General features: G+C 39.8%; 1 protein-coding gene and 1 long non-coding RNA gene across 3 annotated transcripts; one reads left to right on the plus strand and one right to left on the minus strand.

Moving 5' to 3' along the window:
- Positions 1–365: 365 nt before the first annotated feature.
- LOC106930730 (uncharacterized) lies at positions 366–5,396 on the minus strand. Its single transcript, XR_001420905.2, has 2 exons — positions 4,096–5,396; positions 366–881 (listed from the first exon to the last, which is right to left on the minus strand). It is a non-coding gene; the product is annotated as an uncharacterized LOC106930730 (long non-coding RNA).
- A 544-nt stretch (positions 5,397–5,940) lies between these two features.
- Positions 5,941–13,411, plus strand: nr2f2 (nuclear receptor subfamily 2, group F, member 2). Of its 2 annotated transcripts, none has more exons than XM_015008466.2 (3): positions 5,941–7,452; positions 8,324–8,869; positions 10,657–13,411. In XM_015008466.2, the coding sequence occupies exons 1-3, from the start codon at positions 6,999–7,001 to the stop codon at positions 10,929–10,931; spliced, it is 1,275 nt and encodes a 424-aa protein (XP_014863952.1). In that variant the 5' UTR covers positions 5,941–6,998; the 3' UTR covers positions 10,932–13,411. The 2 variants fall into 2 exon arrangements, with proteins under 2 accessions (XP_014863952.1, XP_014863953.1); XM_015008467.2 differs by having other exon boundaries at positions 5,945–7,452; positions 8,342–8,869.
- The last annotated feature ends 5,900 nt before the right edge of the window (positions 13,412–19,311 follow it).

The raw sequence follows: 19,311 nt of genomic DNA on the forward strand, positions 1-19,311 counted from the left end.
TGTTTCTTTAAGGACTTTTTTGTACCTTTGCTCAATTCTTTGTATGATTTTCGAAATGTTTCTCTTTTTTTTTTTTTCTGATTGTTTCTTCTCTTGTTAGTGCTAATGTTGGTTCAGCTGGGAGATAAATTTTGAATCTACCTTTTCAAAACAGTTTTACTTCATCCACATCGTTCATCCTTACTTTTACCAAAACATTGTCTCTGAGTCATTCAGAGGAAAAGAAAGATACAATCTGTTAAGTCAATTTAGAGGCAGTCAAAACTTAGGAAACCCCTCACCCCCCTCCAACAAAAAAAGCAGTTTTTAATTTATTTGACCAGTGACAAAATAACATGACGTGACAAAAAACTCAGAAACATCAGTGACTAAACAGAGATCATTTATTTGAACTGCATATTGTTATTGCCAGATATAACAACACAAGCCATAACGGGTCCTGTTTATATGGCTGCCTTGATTTTATTTCAAGACCTACTAAAATGGTGATTTTATTAGAAGATATTGGTATCATGGTGTGAATATTGTTCAAAAGGAACATTACGTTGATGTCCTTGATGGCTCTAATATGTGTTTACTATCACCGTGTCATCGTCTCTTTTGATTATACCTGAAAATAAGTGATATAAAAGAACTATAAGTGATATAAAAGTAAAAAAACGTAAAACTCAAGCTCTAAGGGTAAGCTGAAACTGAAATGCGCCTCTCCATACGTGTGTGTACTTTTTACATACTCACCCGTACAACCACAACACACCTTGAGTTACAGTAACACAAAACCCCGTCTGTAGCCTGGGGGGGGGGCCTCATGTGAGCCACGTCTGGCTCTGCGCAGAGTGCTGTCGCGACTTTCTCTCCTCTCAAACTTTTTTTTTTCACTCCTAGCAAATGAAAAAGAAAAGGAGTGTGAGGTGAGAGGGTGAGAGGACAGCCCACCCTTCCCACCCATTTAACAGAGGAAAGAAAAAAAAAAAAAACAGAAAAGAGAGGGCTCAAAGAGGCACACAACACAAGAGCCTGGTCCAGCTTCAAAAGTTGCACTGATGGTCACTATACTGCTCCTCTGGGACAGATGGGATTTAAGCTGCTTTTGCCAAAGGGTACTTCAGCAGTAGTTTCTGTGAGGTTAGAGTGCACTCATCACACAATTCCCTCTATCCAGACTTTCCCAGCAAGTCCTTCGAGTTAAATCATTGACCCCCTGGCCATTGTTGCTACAATGCTGCTGCCTGAAGTAATCGTCGTGTACGCTCCATCCATCCAGTCTTTAGCTGCCAAAACATCACATCATTTACTCCACTCATCTTTCCCTCTATAGTTTGGATCACTTCAGATCCAGCAGCAATAATTCAAACAATAGGTATTTGCAAATACATTAAGAGCATGCTGGCAGTCAGCCCGAGGAGTGATCATTGAGATAAATTGATCCCTATCTGTTTAAATTGCCACTGTAATCGCTCATTGGTGAATTGAACACAGATATACTGTGTTTGGGATCTGCTGGCCGTTTAGACGGCAGCCGTCAGAGGAAAACAGACACAGTGACTGAAAGTGATCTATGTTGGTGACTACATTTAGTGAAACATCTAAATGTCCGTACTCTCTCCCACCCCACCCCCCAACACTATGTTTCTTTGTAGTCTGCAAGAATAAAGCAGAAAACACAATTTTCACAATAAAAGCATATTTCTAATGATGTGTGCTCAAGATTTTTCATTCTTATTAATGCTCAAGTTTTCATGAGATATGATTAATTAACAATAGAGGTACACAATGTGAGAAACTGAACAACTTAGAAGAAAAGTCAAACTATTTTAAATCCGCATGCAAAAAAAAAAAATCAATGAACAATTAATTTAATCAAAATTGATTATCATTATTTGAATTATTATATTGATTTGTAGTTTATTTTATTCATATACAACCAACAGTCAGTGCTTCAGCATCTATCACCTTTAGGCATTACTGTAAAGAGACAGGCGATGAAAGCTCTGCAGCAGACTGATGTCATGAAACACTACAGATAAATTTGATAAGAAACAACCAATCGTGATGCTTTTTTGAAAGACGTGTGCTACATATTTTGGAGGGTTTTGTCGTTGAGAAACTTAGTTTTTTTTTCCACATTTAAGTTTAGCTGAAATGTTTTCTTCTAAATGTTTCGAGGTGGAACAGACGAGTTTCTGTCCCGATTCGGCGGGCATCTAATTCAATAAGACTCTTGAAGTTGATTAGCCTGGTTAACCTTTGAACCAACGCGGCTGTGGAAGGGTTAATCGGGCCGGGAACTTGGAGACCTGCGGGTCAGAATCCATCTATCTGCATGAAAGAGGACTTGGTGAAACCACAAATAAGTCAGACGCATTTTTTTTTTATTGAAATTTTAACTTTTACCATATATAACGGACCTTGGATCGTCGCTAAATATTTATTTTTTCATTTTTACTATTGTTGTTTTCCTTTTTTTTTTCAATTGTGAACATATACCAAATATATATATATAGGAATAAAACTGCCTTTCCAGTTAAACGGTAGGAATTTCACCAGCTATGTCCACCTCACGCAGCGCGTGGAGCTTTTTCTCTTTGCAAGATCGTAAATCTCAACTATTATCCGTCGCTCTATCGATTAATTTAACTGCAATCAGCACATCTCCTCTGCTGTCTTCCACATTAAGGGTGCGCGCTTTGTTTCACCAACAATAATAAAGTGATTTAGTCCTGTTTTTTCTTCTTCTCCTTCTTCTCTCCCCTCCCTCTACTCCCAGCCTGAGCATGAGAAATCGTTAAAGACCCAGCTATTTGTGTGTGATCAGTAAATATTTAGTGCGGGCGACATCCTCTGTCTCAACTTAATCGATACTGATCCCGTTGGGCAGCGCTATTGTTGTGCGCATGGTGGCTTGCTGAGCATTTAATACTTTTATCCTCTGCTTGAAGGCGACACGCAGAGGAAACCTATGAAGCCGGAGAATAGACAGAAAAGGGAGGAAAAGAAGAGTATTTGGGAAATGTTTCTGCATCCCACACCAATTCCATAAAATAATTGTTGCAATACTTATAATAATAATAATTAATAATAATGCAGATTTCAATATGTATGGCATATATTGTCGTATTTGAATTAAAATATATATATTAGTTGCATTTAAATTTTAGTCTAAAATTGCATGGTGGTTAATTTTCAAATTGCAATTTTCATTTAATTTGCAAAAATGCACAATTCCACGTTACTAACTCGCCCCACTTAAAGACAGGTGTCTATTCTGGCTGCCCCCCACCCCCTCCTCCCTCCCTCTCTTCCTCTCTCCACTCTTCTTCTCTCCCTTCAGCATTGCCCACACAAAGCAGCGGCGATCGAGCGCGCTTTGGCCACATTACTGTAGGAGAGAAAAAGGCGCACAGGATCTTTGCCGCTCGCTGCAAACCTTCCCCGGCTTGCTTGTCGTTTCCAGAAGGCATCACACATGCTGTTCTGCTCGGACGACACTTCAACCTATTAGGCTGCATTTCCTCTTAATTCTTCACGCAGCAGCAGCACATGACGTGAATCAGTTGTTTGTTTCGGCTCCCGAAAAGTTTTTGCATGCTCATCCTCAGCAGCAACAGCAGACATTGCACATCGTTTCCAATAAACAGCGAGCCTTTCTTTTTGGTGCATGCAACTCCCCGACTGGGTTGGAGAGGAATCAGTCTGAGCACTGTGTCGAAAAGGGGAAGACTAAATTTAATCTGAATAAGAGAGAGAGAGAGGGGAGAGAAGATGCATCCCGCTACGGACGAATCAGCAGCATATGCATTTGGTAGGTTTGCTATGAGAATACAGCCTCCTGACTCGCTATTAATGTTGAATAAAAATTTTTTATGAATGGCTGTTTGCAAACTTGCGAGACTTATCGCGGTTATCTTAGAAATTAATGAATGAGGGGGTGGAAAAAGTCCGTGTTCGCTGCACAGGCGCTAGAATACGATTCGCGTAGGTTCCTGATGCAGCTCTTGCAGCTTATTTTAAAGGAAAAAAGTTTTGATTTAAAGCTGATAAATAAAGCAACGGTGCTTAAAAAATGTATCATAATTAAGAATTACAAACACTCACCTTTTTCTATGTGAAACTGGATCCTCGCAGCGTCTTTTGGGACTGTTTCCACTTTCGCTGGATCTGTAAACGAAAAATAATAATGCAAGCAAAAAAAAAATGTTCGGCTAATTTCTCTCAATATTAGATGTAATTTGGTTTGATACAACCACTGGGATTAGTAAAGGTAGCGGGAAAAAATGTGCAAAAGTAAATCCAACTCCTGCAGCTATCAAAGCTTCCCCCCCCACATCCACGGTTGTGTTGAGCGAAATTAAAACAGTCATCAGTTTAAACTGCAGCTCGTTAGTTTGGTTGGTCGATGCGAGAGACGAGACTGAAGCTGTTTCCGTCTCGGATGGCTCCTCTAAATTGAATCTTATTTGAAGAGAGAAAAAAAATCATACGCTAGGGGGCACCCATATACTGTAATACATCCTGAGACAATGCTGGTGGATGCTGGTGGATAGGGCTGCTCTCTCTGTCGCCTAACACACTGACCTGGCTGGAAGTTCATCTCCACGGCTGTGAAGTTTCACCTGCAGTTCAAAGCTGCTCTCAAAGTGAAACAGTTTTGTTGCTTCTTGTTTTTTTTTTGTTTTGTTTTGTTTTTTTTAAGACTGGAAATGCTCATTTATCCCTACAATCACTGACACTTTTGGACATGCAAACCGTCCGCATCAATGAGTTGAATTTTTAAATATACATTTACTCCTGCATAATGTCTTTAGTCAGGAAGTATCTCCACAAATGACACATCGCTTTATTTCCCAGGATGTCGTCCCGCCGCCTGTCCTACATGGTGGTGGCTTCTGACATGTAGTGATAAATTTATATTTTTGGATGCAATCTCTGTTTCCTGTTTTTTTTTTTTTTTTTTTTTTTGACCACATGTAGACAAAGCTTTGATTTTTGGAGGACCAGATTTTGGCCCCTTGTGACCCAGTTGGATTAGAGGGGGAAAGATCTTTGTTGCCTCTGGGATGTGCAGACAGAGGATTTCAGTGCACTGCCATAACATCTTTACGACTGTGATAAACAGCGCCTGGTTAGAAGCACTTACAACCTTTTAAACCTGCATAGAACCACTGCAACTTCAGTGAGCGAGGATAGCAGAATTTGATGCGTGCTTTGTGCAAAAAAAGTGTGCAGAATTATTTTCGAAAATAGCAACAACCTTATATATAGTAAGAGAGACTTATTGGCTCATAATATGAGCTATCTCTGTATCTTGTAACATGATAATACACACTGCATACTATTTTGTTGTTGCTGTTTTCACAAAAAGTTTTACTTTTAGAGCAATTCAAAGTACGTCACTGTAAAGTTTTCGGGATAAAATAGATGCATTCTTAACGGTTGTGCACTTTGTAATGTTTACCTTACCTCACATTTAGATTTCCAGTGCAACATCTAAGCTGCTGTATTTTAGAATACTGTACATAAACTAAACTACTCCATCTGCTCCTGACTAAACTGAGCATTTTTGGTTAAGCTACAGAAAACAAATTCTGTATTGCATGCCCTGGGTTGTAAAATCGAATTGGAGCATGAATTGTAGTAAACATTTACAGCAAAACCAATTTATGTTGAATTCTGCAGGAACTTAAAGCCTTCCCACTGTCGTAAATGGCACAGCAGCATTATTTTAACATTAAGTGGACAGCAAAACGTTGATACTTCAACAACAAACATTTTAGAGTCTAATCCATGTTCAGAAACTGGAACATCCTTGGATTTTCCAGCATGTTTAATATACTGCAACCGGATACAAGAGGAGGAAATTATTATTTTTTTCTTCACGTAATTCCTAAAGCTTTGTGGAGCTATATGTGTACAGGCTTATATCTCATATAGTCTGGGGGATTTTGGTGGCTCTTTCTGTCGGAAAACGTCTCCTTTTAGGACCAAGCGGCCCTCCTCTCGACCTCCATGCTGGCTCTGGCAAGGTACCAAGTAGCACAAGTGCCGACTAGCCAATAGGGTTCAGGGGGAGGTCCCTGAGCTCTGACCAGTCAAACACACTCTCCTTCCTTATATGGCAGCCGATCTCCATGGTAACGTGTGCTAAGTTGCAGCAGTCGTGTCAAAGTTCACTATATAGAGAGCTCAGTGAGCTGATCAGAGAGAAAGCATTCTGCCAGCCCGGCTCCTACCAATCGCAAATCACTTCCTAACCTCCGCCTTTTTAACATATTTGATCACTTTGATTCTCCGCTGCTTTTTCCTATTATTTTTCAACGCACGGAGGAGGTTTTGTAGGTTGTGATCTTTGTTTTTTTTTTTTTTTTTTTTTTTTTTTAGGTTTCTTGTTTTTACTGCTTTTGGTTTTTGGAGGGGGAAGAGAGTTGTCTTCATATTCCAAGCTCTCAAAACACAGAGCTTCAGCTGCGCGCTTGCTTGGCGCAACCTCACAAGGAGGAACGGGAAGAAGACGCTGCTTATTCTGATTTTTTTATTTTTTTTTATTTTTTTATTTTTTTGGTCATCATTTGGCTGGTTTTCTTCAAGACTTGTGCTGGAACTTGATAGTAGAGCTGCTACAGTGTGTGTGTTTTCGTGCGTGCTGCTGTTGGGAGCCTGCTCCATCATACCCAGAACAGTCCCATGCTACCTCGGTTGGTTCTTTTTGACATATTCAGCCTACCTTTCCTCCCACTGATGGGTGTGCTGGATGGCTGACTGTAAGCGCCCCTGGACTTGGCCTTTAAGCGCAAGGCAGCCGCTCAGCTCGCCGTCGCATCAGTTTTGAAAGCGTGCCTCCCCGGGCGTCTCCAACAGCAATAAAGCCGACAGTTTTCGGGAGATCCGGAGTGGATCCAAACGCCAGGCTGTTACAGTCCCCCGAGTTTTTCCTTGAGACATTCTCCACCGCGGGCAGCAAACACGGCAGACAAAAAGTTTCTCTCCGTTGACTGATAGATATGGCAATGGTAGCGTGGAGAGGCTCCCAGGACGATGTGGCTGACACCCAAGGCGCCCTTTCCTCGCAGACCCAAGGAGGACTATCCCTTCCCACCCCTCAGCCGGGCCAGCTGAACCTGACAGCCTCCCAGATCGCCCCGCCGACCCCTCAGACTCCGGTGCAGGGACCCCCGAACAACGCGCAATCCACGCCGACGAACCAGACGTCGCAGCAGCAGTCGGAGAAGCAGCCGCAGCACATCGAGTGCGTGGTGTGCGGGGACAAATCTAGCGGCAAGCACTACGGCCAGTTCACCTGCGAGGGCTGTAAGAGCTTCTTCAAGCGGAGCGTACGGCGGAACCTCACTTACACATGCCGTGCCAACAGGAATTGTCCGATCGACCAGCACCACCGCAATCAGTGTCAGTACTGCCGCCTCAAAAAATGCCTTAAAGTCGGCATGAGACGGGAAGGTATTGGGATTTTTTGGTTTTCCTAATCCGTGTGTGTGCTTGTGCGTTTGCAGACCACCCGACACGAACGCTTAGGGTATTATGTCGTCCTCCATAGTCCTATTCTCCTATTCTTCCAACCCCCCCGACTGCTCCATGCAAGGGTGTGCGGCAGGAGCAGGCAATGGAGCCGCTCTCTGTGTTGTGCTGGAGACCAGGCTTTCTTTCTCCGCCTCACGTCCAGCTCCACGCAGAGCTGCATTTAAAACAATACAAAAATGGCCGTGGTTTTGTTATTTTTATTATTATTACTATTATTATTAATAATATTATTGTAATTCTATTCGTGTGCAGACAGCACTATGAATAGATGTTACATTACATAGCCTCCTGCGCTGATATGGCGAATTATGGGATAGCGTGCTCTGGCTACATCCCTGTCGCTTTATTTTATTTCTCTCTAAAGCTGGACATTACCGTAAAACGTGCCCTGCAAAACAAATGGGAGAAAAGCCCTGGGAAATATGTACATATAAGAAATAGCGAAAGTATAGGCCTGCGTGTGTGTGTAAAATGGAGATGGATTGCTAAGTAGGTTAAGGGTTAAACATGCAAGGTCTGTCTTTGTGTTTCCTTCACAGCCAGCTAATGCTGCTGTAGCTGATAGAAAAATGTGCAAAATGGCACATTTTAATATTCGGAGCGTAATGTGTTTTATTACAACCTCATGGTTGTGTGCGTTAAACCCAGTGAGTGTGTGTATGTGTGTGTTGATGGTAAACTGTAAACATGCTGTTTTTAAAATGTATTTGCTCTGCACTTTTAGTCTACATTTCTGTATTTCTAAAAGGACATCTCTGATTTAGTAGAATTCAGGCTTCAATATCTGTAGTTTCTCTTTTTACTGCAGCCGTGCAAAGGGGACGGGTGCCACCCACACAGCCACACCACGGTCAGTTCGCCTTGACAAATGGAGACCCACTCCACTGCCATTCCTACTTATCCGGATATATCTCTCTTCTGCTGAGAGCGGAGCCCTACCCGACGTCCCGCTACGGCAGCCAGTGCATGCAGCCCAATAACATCATGGGCATCGAGAACATTTGCGAGCTGGCGGCCAGGATGCTCTTCAGCGCCGTGGAGTGGGCCAGGAATATTCCCTTCTTCCCGGACCTGCAGATCACAGACCAGGTGGCTCTGCTGAGGTTGACGTGGAGTGAGTTATTCGTACTCAACGCCGCGCAGTGCTCCATGCCCCTGCATGTGGCTCCTCTCCTGGCGGCGGCTGGCCTCCACGCCTCCCCAATGTCGGCGGACAGAGTGGTGGCCTTTATGGACCACATTAGGATCTTCCAGGAGCAAGTGGAGAAGCTCAAAGCTTTGCACGTTGACTCTGCCGAATATAGCTGCTTAAAGGCAATTGTGCTCTTCACCACAGGTAAGAACAATAGACAAGCGCAGTCAAAGTTCACAGAGTGCGTTAATGTCACTAACCTGCACACACTGACACCAGCCAAAGCAACGCTGACCCAAATATGTATCTGCAACTGGTTTAAGGCTGTTGCACGTGTGACATCAGCTTAAAGCCCCAGTGTTGCACTCACTCAGCTGCTTTTTGGATGTACTCACCTATTGAAATAAATACACAATTAGAGAACTGATTTATAAGACACACTGGGGTGCGGTGACAAGGAAACAGTCTCCCTTAAACACAACCCTTAACAGTTGCCATAAGCATCATAAAAATCTATAATACAACATCAAATAACCTGCAGATTTTTTTTTTCCTCCAGCCATTTATCAATGTGTTTATACCCCACGTCTTGTTTGTAGGAAATGACAGATATAAATGATGTCAGGCTCCAAAAGGAGAAGGGGGAGGGAGCAGGCAAGGAAAGACGAGCCTTAACGTCCCATTTGCACAACGTATATGAGAGCAAAGCGAAGGTTTTCAGCGCTCTCATGTCATCGAGAGACATGTGAGACAAAAACGCGCAGGAGTCTTAAGTAGACTGTAATCGCAAAAAAAATTAAAATCCATGCCTCTCTCATGCAGCAGAGTGTGATATTGAGCAGTGATTGCATCATTATTATTATTATTATTATTATTATTATTATTTATTTATTTATTTATTTATTTATTAGTAGGCGGTTGTGCGCCTTTTTTTTTTAACGGGGTTTTCGAGGCCCTTCTGGAGTCGCTCCAGGAGCGGGGTCATGACCCAAACTTCCTCCAGCTATTTTCTTACATTAGCCGCAGCTAGAGACGAGACAATGCAAGAAAAGCAGCAAACTAGACTCTAAACGAGACCTTGCAAGCCACCAGCCTCTGTGCTCCGTGGTTTGCTATTGTCTTGGCATTTAAAAGAAATATCACATTTTCAGCTCGTTGAACTTTAGTATTAGGCTTTTATAGAGCTATACAGCTATCAAGCCACAATTTGTCTTCTCCGCATACCTGAGTCCCAACTGAACATGAGCTGTAAGCTTGAATGACACGCCTTTTTGCTTCCTCGGTGGTTTGCTTGTTGTCATGCATAAACTTGACAAACTTAACCAATGCGCGTACAAGTGTTTTTTGGCACATTATCAGCTGCCGCCCACATGCAACAGCAGCGCAGATCCACATTATGAGTCTCTGACGGTATAGTATGACGGCTATTCCGTAGGCTATGAGCCCCCTCTCTTTTTTTCTGCTTTTGCTTAAATCTCAGCTCACTAAAGGTCAGTAGGTCTCCGTGTCTTTCCCTATTCCAGCCCCCCCTCACCCCCCTCACCCCCCTTCTCTCTTTGCTCCGAGAAAGATGGGGCCATCAGAAAAAAAAAATGCGTTCAACGATGAATACGCTTAATTATTTAGTTCGCCTTTTAAATGGCTGCAGTCAGAGAAACAGAAAGCGATGAAAGGAGAAGGCAGAGATGGTTTTTTAATCATCTGCCTTTACGATGATGACGTGTTGTGTGTTACTTTATTTTTTGCTTTTTTAAAAATATCATAATATATAGTCAGGCGGAGTTATTATCTACAGTACTTTGTAAAAAAATAATAATTTAAAAAGATTTGTGTTGTAGATATTTTAAATACATATTTTGCATTTGAAAAATATTTATTTTAAAGCTATTTATTATATCACCTCAGTGGTGACCAAGCTCCTGGTGAGAGGAACACTTTATTAATGATTATTTGCTTTCCACCCCCCCACTCCCCGCCTCCCTCCCTCTCAGATGCTTGTGGCCTCTCAGATGTGGCCCATGTGGAAAGTTTGCAGGAGAAGTCCCAGTGCGCCCTGGAGGAATATGTCCGGAGCCAGTATCCCAACCAGCCAACACGGTTTGGGAAGTTGTTACTCCGCTTGCCTTCCCTCCGCACAGTCTCTTCCTCGGTCATAGAACAGTTATTTTTCGTCCGATTGGTAGGTAAAACCCCCATTGAAACTCTCATCAGGGATATGTTGCTGTCGGGGAGCAGTTTTAACTGGCCTTACATGTCAATTCAGTAAAAACCAGGAAAGAGACGAACTTGAACGGAAGGGGGGGGGGGGCGGGGGGAGATGTAGGGGGGCTCTGAAGGTGTGTGTGTGTACGCGGGAGGAGGGGGGGGGATTCATTGATTATAGCTGCTTTTGTGGAAGGATTTAAAAACGGCTGTTACACGGGGCTGGCTTTCATGAAGAAAGACATAAATGACTGTGAATTCAACCCCCACCCCTCTACTCTGAGAGAAAAAAGAAAAATTAAGACATCCAACTGAACTTTCAAAATACAAGCTCCCACAGTGTTCAGCAAGAACAACATGCTCCTATTCATTTTTTTTTAATGAAAGAAGAAAATGAGGAAAAAAAGAAGGGAGTTTTTTTGTTGATCCTTATGAAAAAAAATTTAAGTATTAAGTGCATTTAAAATGGAAAAAAAATTGGGTTAAAAAAAAGAGAAAAAAGTTAAGAAAGGGGAAAAAATTCATTTTCTGAAATGACTTGTCCTGTGTCCATGTATAGCTGTGTTTTTGTACTTTCTTTGTTCCTCCTTTCTGGTTACAAACCGGCCTATGTGATTTCTGTAGTTCAGGTGATGTTATTTTTTAAGACAATGATTTATTTTAAAAATGGTGAAATAATGTAAAGAAATAAATAAAAAAAACAAACAAAAGGTTCTAAAGAGAATTAAAACCACAGCAATAGGAGAATAGGCTTAATGCTGCAAGCGCACTTATACACTTAGGAAGACCAATACAATGTGGGGCAAAACTAGGGAGGTGTTGAACTTTATGACCCATATTTTCATTATTTTGTGCTATTATGAAGTTACGGGAGCTGTTTTTTTTTTATTATTATTTCTTTTCTTACGAAAGAAATATTGAATCTGCTTGCATGATTCAATCAACCCCCAACCCGCCCCAACTGCCCATTTCATCCAGCTGCAAATATCAGGCATTACTTCTTCAAAAGGAAACTTTTAACATTTATTAAATTTGTTATATTTACAAGTCTCCACGGCCTGCTGCTATAGAGGCAAACCAAGAGCACTGGAGGGCAACAGAAAGCATAACCCGGCTTGTTGTTGAAAAAGAAGTTGGAGAGGTCAAGGGGTCATAAAAGTTTTGAAGCAGGGCCAGAGCGGCGCTTAATAGCAGTATTATTAAAGCCTCCCTGAAATGTCACCCTTTATTCACTTCAAGCATTAAGTGCCTGACAAGAGCATGATGTGATTTCTTATCAAAACCTTGTTAAAAGTAGGCCTACATAATTTTTTTGTTTTGTTTTGTTTTTGTTTTTTTGCTTTTCTTGTTCAGAGGGTGGGAAGGGGGGACGGAAGAAAATTAGATTTCAGTCTAATTTCAGTCGAGTTTCACTTGCAAAACACTGATTTAGAGGCAGTATTCTTGTAAATATAGGTCAGTTCATTTCGACAAGTTTGTTCCTTTATACAAAGTATATGTGATTAAGAAAAAAAATCTGTGGTTGCCATTTTTATTTCTTTCTCGGTAATACAAACGTCTTCAGAATTGAGTGGCAGGTTTTAGCTGGTAGCACTGAAAGTTCTGTTTTTAATGTATATACATATTACTGCGAAAATGTTTTCTTTTTCATGTATATTTAGACTGTGAATGCATGGCCACAGGTCGCTAACCTATTTTACCTTTGATATATAAATGTAAATGTTTTCTCTATCTCTCTCTCTTATTCTCTCTTTCTTTTTTGACTGTATAGATATAATCTGTGCATTCAGTACACACTAGCCCTTGTATTTAAAGAGACAGAAAAGAGGGGAGAAAAAAAAGGAAAAGGACGTTCATTATTAGGCTACAGACGCAAAACAGGGTGAGCAGATTTGTTTTGTTTTGTTTTACTTTTATTTCTTTTCTTTTTTTTTCCTTTTGAAAAAAGAAAAAAGGAGCAAATATTTTAACTTTACTGTCATTGCTCCTTTGCTCTTTGACAGGTGCCGTGGTGTGCATGTGTGCGAGAATGTGTGTGCGTAGCTGTGTGTGCGTGTCTGGAAGCTGCGTTTTGTCCTTGTTTTGAAGCTTTTCTTTAACACACACACACACCCACGCACACACACACACACACACATACATACACACACAGGGAGAAAAAGGAAAAAAAAACAAAAAAAACACCATGTTGTGGTTGAACTGAAAGGGATTGAACACTGATGTTTGGCTGTTCGTGGCCTCATATGGACCAGAGAATGATACATGATTGTAATTATGAACAGTTTAAACTGACCCACGTTTTTATATAAATATATAAAAATATATGACTGCAGGGTATTGATAACGTATAGATACTTTTTTTATGATTATCATTATTATTATTATTATTATTATTATTATTATTAATTGCAAGTGATATATGTGAGTGTGCGTGAAAGTTTATAGTTGAACACAATTCTTGTTTGTTTGTGTTAGCTTATTGTAAACAAGCATTCTGCTGTAAATTTGTTCTTGGTATTAAATTATAATTTATGAATTTGAAAACAGAGTTTTTCATGTTTTTTTTTCTTATATATATATATATATATATATATATATATATATATATATATATATATATATATATATATATATATATATATATATATATATATATATATATATATATATATATATATATATATATATATATATATATATATATATATATATATATATATATATATATATAATAATATGCCTGCGCGTGCGTGATGCGTGTGTGGTCGCCGACGGGAAGGTGGGGTGGGGGTGGGGGGTTGGGGAGGGGGGTGTACTGGAGTCAATTTGCTCTAGCAGGATGTTGCCCTTTTGCCCTGCGAAAGTGATTAATGAATTACAAAATAATTAATCAATCAGGCAAACGGCGGCCAGCTCGGCGCATCCACTTCTTTCCTTTAAGGCGATACAAAAAAAAATGTGATCATTGCTTCTGTTTTGTTGGAATAAGACAAGCATGCTTTGTTTGTGTTAAACTTTGGAAAAGGCAACATATCGTAGTAGCACGAGAGACCGCTCAAATACAGAAAATATACCAACTCAGCTTCCCCCAATGTTGTGCTTTATTTTATACACTCGCACCTCTCCGTGTGCAAGTATAAATATTAACAGACTGAATTATGCTGCAGCCAAGCGTCAAAATACGGGAAGTCATATGAAAGAGTAAAAAAAAAATAATACGAAATGATACGAATTCCTATACTCAGCTTACTGCGTGCTGTTGCGTTATTGTGGCTTTATTCGCGTCAATCGGAGCTCCTGGTCCGTTCAACGCCCTTATTTTTATTTATTTGTGGAATGTTGTGGTTTTCGGTTGCGGTTGTTGCGCTCTAGGCACTCGTGTAACGGTGATGCTCTAACCCTTTGGCCTATATGTAATTATTAGTGGTATTGGCTGAGTTTGGGGAGTTAGGCCTGAAGTTGAATTAAAGAGGTTTAATCAGGATTGGTATTGAAGCCAAGCTTCTGCAGCTGGTGGTGTGTACAGGGTGAGTCCACGCGTGCGGGTTTGTTGGTGCTGATAATGAAGAAAATGACAATCACGATGCGCTGCTGATGGGCTTATTTTTGTTTATTTTTGCTGAGAGCGCTATTCATCCACACCCGCTGTTTTCTCTGTCCATTTCAGCCCAAATGTCCCTGGACAGGGGCGTTGCTAGACACACAGTCGGACTGGGGCACAAGACCCGTTTATAAGTCCAGACTCAAGTAGATATCTTAACACGTTTTATCCACCTAATTGAAATAATCAGGGTATATTGAAACAAAAAATAGACCTCACATAAAAATACAAGGCAGCAAAACTTTTTTCTTTTTTTAAAAAAATATATGCTTTTATACTGAATTTCTATTCTAGTTCACATTCTTTTTAAGTACATCATCTTTTCTCTCGAACTACGCTCTGACATAGGACAGAAACTTAACGGGTTTGCAAGACTTTTCAGGCAAAACTATCTTATTAAACTTATTAAACTGTCAGTTTCCTCAAAAACATTATCTATCACAAATGTACTGTGGTACGTGATGCTCAAGTAAAACACACAGAATATCTTTTTGATAGGTTTAAATTTGCTTCCATCCAATAAAAACTTCAAATTTTATAAAATTGAATTTTCTGATAGTTTTTTTCTACTTAGCACGTACCCCAAGAAAAATATTATTTGGCATCGCCAACGAGCTAATGGGGCAGAACTCATGCAAAGGTGGGCATCACACAGCAACAAGACTGTTAATTGGGGGAAATTGAATTTTCTGATTATTCTTTCTTCAACTTAACTTTGATGGGTTAAACCTAACTGGCTTATCTGCACAGAGAGTACAATGAGCAGTTTTTGTTTTCCTTTAACGCATTTTTAAAAATTTGTTTCTTCAAATAAAAAAAAGAAAACCCAACAAATTAATAAAGTGGAGATTTGGGCATTTTTATATTTGCTGGTTGCAAATTATTATGTTATTTTTATTCATATTTTATCCGGGAGGATTTCTTTTTTTTTTTCTTGCACGTACCCCAAGGAAAAAAAAAGGATATGGCAAACACCTACGAGCTAATAGGGCAGAACTCATGGAAAGGTGGGCATCACACATCTACCAGACCTGTAATTGGGGGCCACAGCAGAAGAGAAAAAGTGAAGAAGCGTCCTGGGGAGATCCGGATTCACTCTCAGATCAGACCAACAACAAAAAAAAAAAAAAAAAAGAAAGAAAGAAAGAAAAAACAAAAAAAGCTGCATAGTGCGTTTTGCTGTGTCTTGACTGATTTCGGCTGACAGACGCTGATTTTATTATACGGGACTCCATCATTTGTTCTACTTATTAGCGCAGAACCAAAAAACTAACGAGGTGTTACTCGCTGCAACGTCACTTTTATTTACATTCCCGGCTGACGTGAGAACTTGTGACACGCGAGCTGGTACAACCTAAAGGAGAGGGAAGGAAAAGCTGCTGCTTCTGCAGGCTGCAAGTGGGGATGCTGCAGGGGTTTAAACACCCAGGCTGAGAACTTATTTAGAGCTCACGGGCTATTAGCGGGGATATTTGTTTAATAAGATAAGGATATGGTTTGCAAGTCCTCTCTTTCTCTCTCTCTCTCTCTCTCTCTCTCTCTCTCTCTCTCTCTCTCTCTCTCTCTCTCTCTCTCTCTTTTCATGCAGACACCCGAACAGTTAAGCGAGAAAACACACACGCATTATTCTCACCTTGGCACCATCACTATGACAAATTAGCCCATGCAACAAACGCTTTATTGCATATATAGTGTATTGTTTGAGGCAATACATCCCGTAAGTCAAACGCTTTGCAAGTTGGGACACCTGCTCCTTCTGTTAATGTGCAGAATTTTAAATTATTAGTATTATTATTTTTTGCAGTACCACTTGCCGTAGTAATAATATCACTACACCGCAAGTTTGCTCAAAGCGATAATAAATCATTGATTCTCCTTCCCTTTCCTTCATTCTAAGCTTTCCTTTCCGATCCGTCCCCTACCATTAAAATAAAACACCCTTCACTTCAGCTTTGCTCGCAACGCTTCAGAAATGTAAGAAAATTGTGCCATCTACCCGCTGCGCCTGGAACTGTAGCTTATATCCCAAGACCTCGGAGACCTCAGCTCACTTCTAACGCAGATGGATGAAAAAAAAAAGGATGGTAGCGCCTCCTTGCACGCACGTCCACGAAAGCAGCTGCCGGCTGCTATTAGGCTGTAACTTTACAAGTAATGTGTGTTTTAAGCACCTGTCATCCACTCTGCATCCCACTGCGTCTGTCTGTCTCTCTCTGTGTGTGGATATGAATGGAGGAGGGAGCAGGAAATAGGCTGCAGAGGGGAACCCGTGAGTGTTCACATGATCAGAAGGAGCAAGGCTTTAGGAAAATTCAAATACTCTGGATGAATTTGTAATAAAATAAAATAACTGTAGGCAGGAATAAACCTGCATTGTCGCATATTCATCTTAACTCAATGTTATAATTTCGCTCCCCCCAACCCTCTCCCAAAAATTAAATAAATAAATAAATAAATAAAACAATTTTTTTTTAAAAATGAGTAGCATGATGTGATTTTCTTTTATGTCTAGTTTGGAAGTTGTATACTTTTTTTAAAAAATACGCACACAAAGAAATAATCTTTTGTTTTTTCAATATTTCCGGATAAATGGTGATGGACGAACTTATCTGTTCAGCTGCTATGGAATAGCGTCATTTTGTTAAGTTTTTATGTGAGGTTAAAAAAAACAGGAAACGACATGACCAAGTTGATTTGAAAATTAAAAGTAAAAAAAAATCTTTGAAAAGTCGCGTTTTAAGTTTTATACGATGAGATAAAGAGAGATTAAATTGACGAAGAGCAGAATCAGGTACCCCTGTCCAGTATTCAAACCAAACACACTCACATGACGCAGGGACGCAACCAAAAAGCTTTACTACGGGGCAAAAAGATGTGGGGGCCACCATTAGCCAAAAACGATTGTAACAGAGTTTCAGATATTTTATTATGAATTTTGCTGTTAAAGTAGTTTAAAATGTGAGATTTTCCCCCCCCATACCTTCCATGTTACCAAAAACCGTCTGATATGACACCTTAGCCCACACTTAAATTAAGGTAAATGATTTTAAAAAATACAATTTATTTCGTAATTAGTATATGTACTGTAAATAATTATTGTTGTCTTGAAAATTAAAGGCTGCATTTACAATGACTTGACTGTCAAAGCAATATACTGTCACTCTAAAGTTTAAGGTTTTCACAGTGAAACTGCCCTATTATCAGCAATTCTGCACTGCATAATCTGTTAATATCTTTTTGCTGTAGATTTATTGTGTATTTTAAAATCTGAGATAGTAATTTAAATTACAATATTAATAACTGACAGGTAAAAATATGTTACCAGTACCTAGTATTTGAAGATGTGGGTTGATGTTCTTAAATATATATTCAATGAAATGCCTTTTACTGCAGCCACTTGTAATATTTTTACATTTCCAAAGCAATTTTTGGTATAAAAGCATCAGACTGTACAGCAGAACCTACAGTAATCATTTGATACAGTAAACAGTCAAGTTTTTATTTTATTTTGACAGCAGGTCTGTAAAATGTTTTATTATTGCTTGTTGTAAAGTAGTTATGCTGTATTTTAAGTTAATAATTACCTCATACTGTAATACTAATAAGACAGGAGCTAAAGGATAATTGCTGACATTGTGTTACTTTTTCTTGATCATTTAACAATTTATAATTTTCTTATATAACAAAAAAAATAAATCTTACTTCTTTGGATCTACACATAACTTAGTGTTCATAGTTCAAACACACGTTTTTGACCTAAGTCTCTCATCATTTAAAAGTATAGTGCTGGTTGAGGTCGCGCGACAGAGTTGAAATTGAACACCAGGTATGAATAAATAAAGGATAAATTGGCAAATAAATAAATGTAACCCATCAAAGTTTGTATTTTCCTCTCGTAAATTTATCAAAAGTAGATATTCATTAAAAGAAATGACATATATACAAAATTGTCTGAACAGGCTGCGGATGAATATCCAGGGTGATCATTGCGCCCCCTGCTTTTGGATTTGCATGTCTAAACGTTTGGCTTTCTAAGGACGTCTGTTTTCTGGAGGTTTAAGCATTTTTTTTTTAGCTTAGAAAAAAAGTTCATAGTGCTTAAACCTCCGAACCTCCAAAATATGTACGGGACATGCTAAATGTCCTGTACATATTTACTCAAAAGCAAAGACGTCAAGCTTGTTAGGACATGTGATCAACTTCAACCAACTTTAAACCACATCTAAGCATAAAGAGATGTCGCTACTTAGATGTTCTTTCTGCATCCCCCTTTCAAACACCTCTCCTCGCTGTTTAGGCATTAAAATCGTGCATTTCCAGTGATTGTTACTCAATGGGTGACTGTTATAATCTGGGATAATAATAAAAATATATTTATAACTGAAAGGCTAAACTTTGAGAGAGAAGCAGACAGAGTGGGTGGGAATCAAATGCTCTATTTTAAGACAGACATGAGGGTATTTTTTTTTTCTTTAATCACTCCATGTGATTTGTCTTAATATCTACGATCACACACGGAGGGGAAGATGGAGATGAGTGGTTGGAGAGATCGTAGACACTGTCCTGGATATTAGACTCCCCCCCACCCCCACACACACACCTCATCCGCCTCCCCTCCTCAAGGCTCCCAAAACCCTGACGCATTACTTAATGTGCATTTATTTTGTATCGATTCTGATACACTTTATTAAGATGAACCACACAGGCGTATTTAACCACACGAATATTTAAAGGTGCGCCACTTTAAAGCCGTTTGGCGCAGGGGGAAGGCTCACCTGCCTCCGTGTGTGAATGTTAAGCTGAAGTGGCTGCATGTTTATTGGTGCACGCGCATGTAAAACAT

The sequence above is a fragment of the Poecilia mexicana genome, unplaced genomic scaffold (assembly GCF_051168715.1).
Source record: "Poecilia mexicana isolate PSO_F unplaced genomic scaffold, ASM5116871v1 scaffold_6, whole genome shotgun sequence".
Taxonomy (NCBI): domain Eukaryota; kingdom Metazoa; phylum Chordata; class Actinopteri; order Cyprinodontiformes; family Poeciliidae; genus Poecilia; species Poecilia mexicana.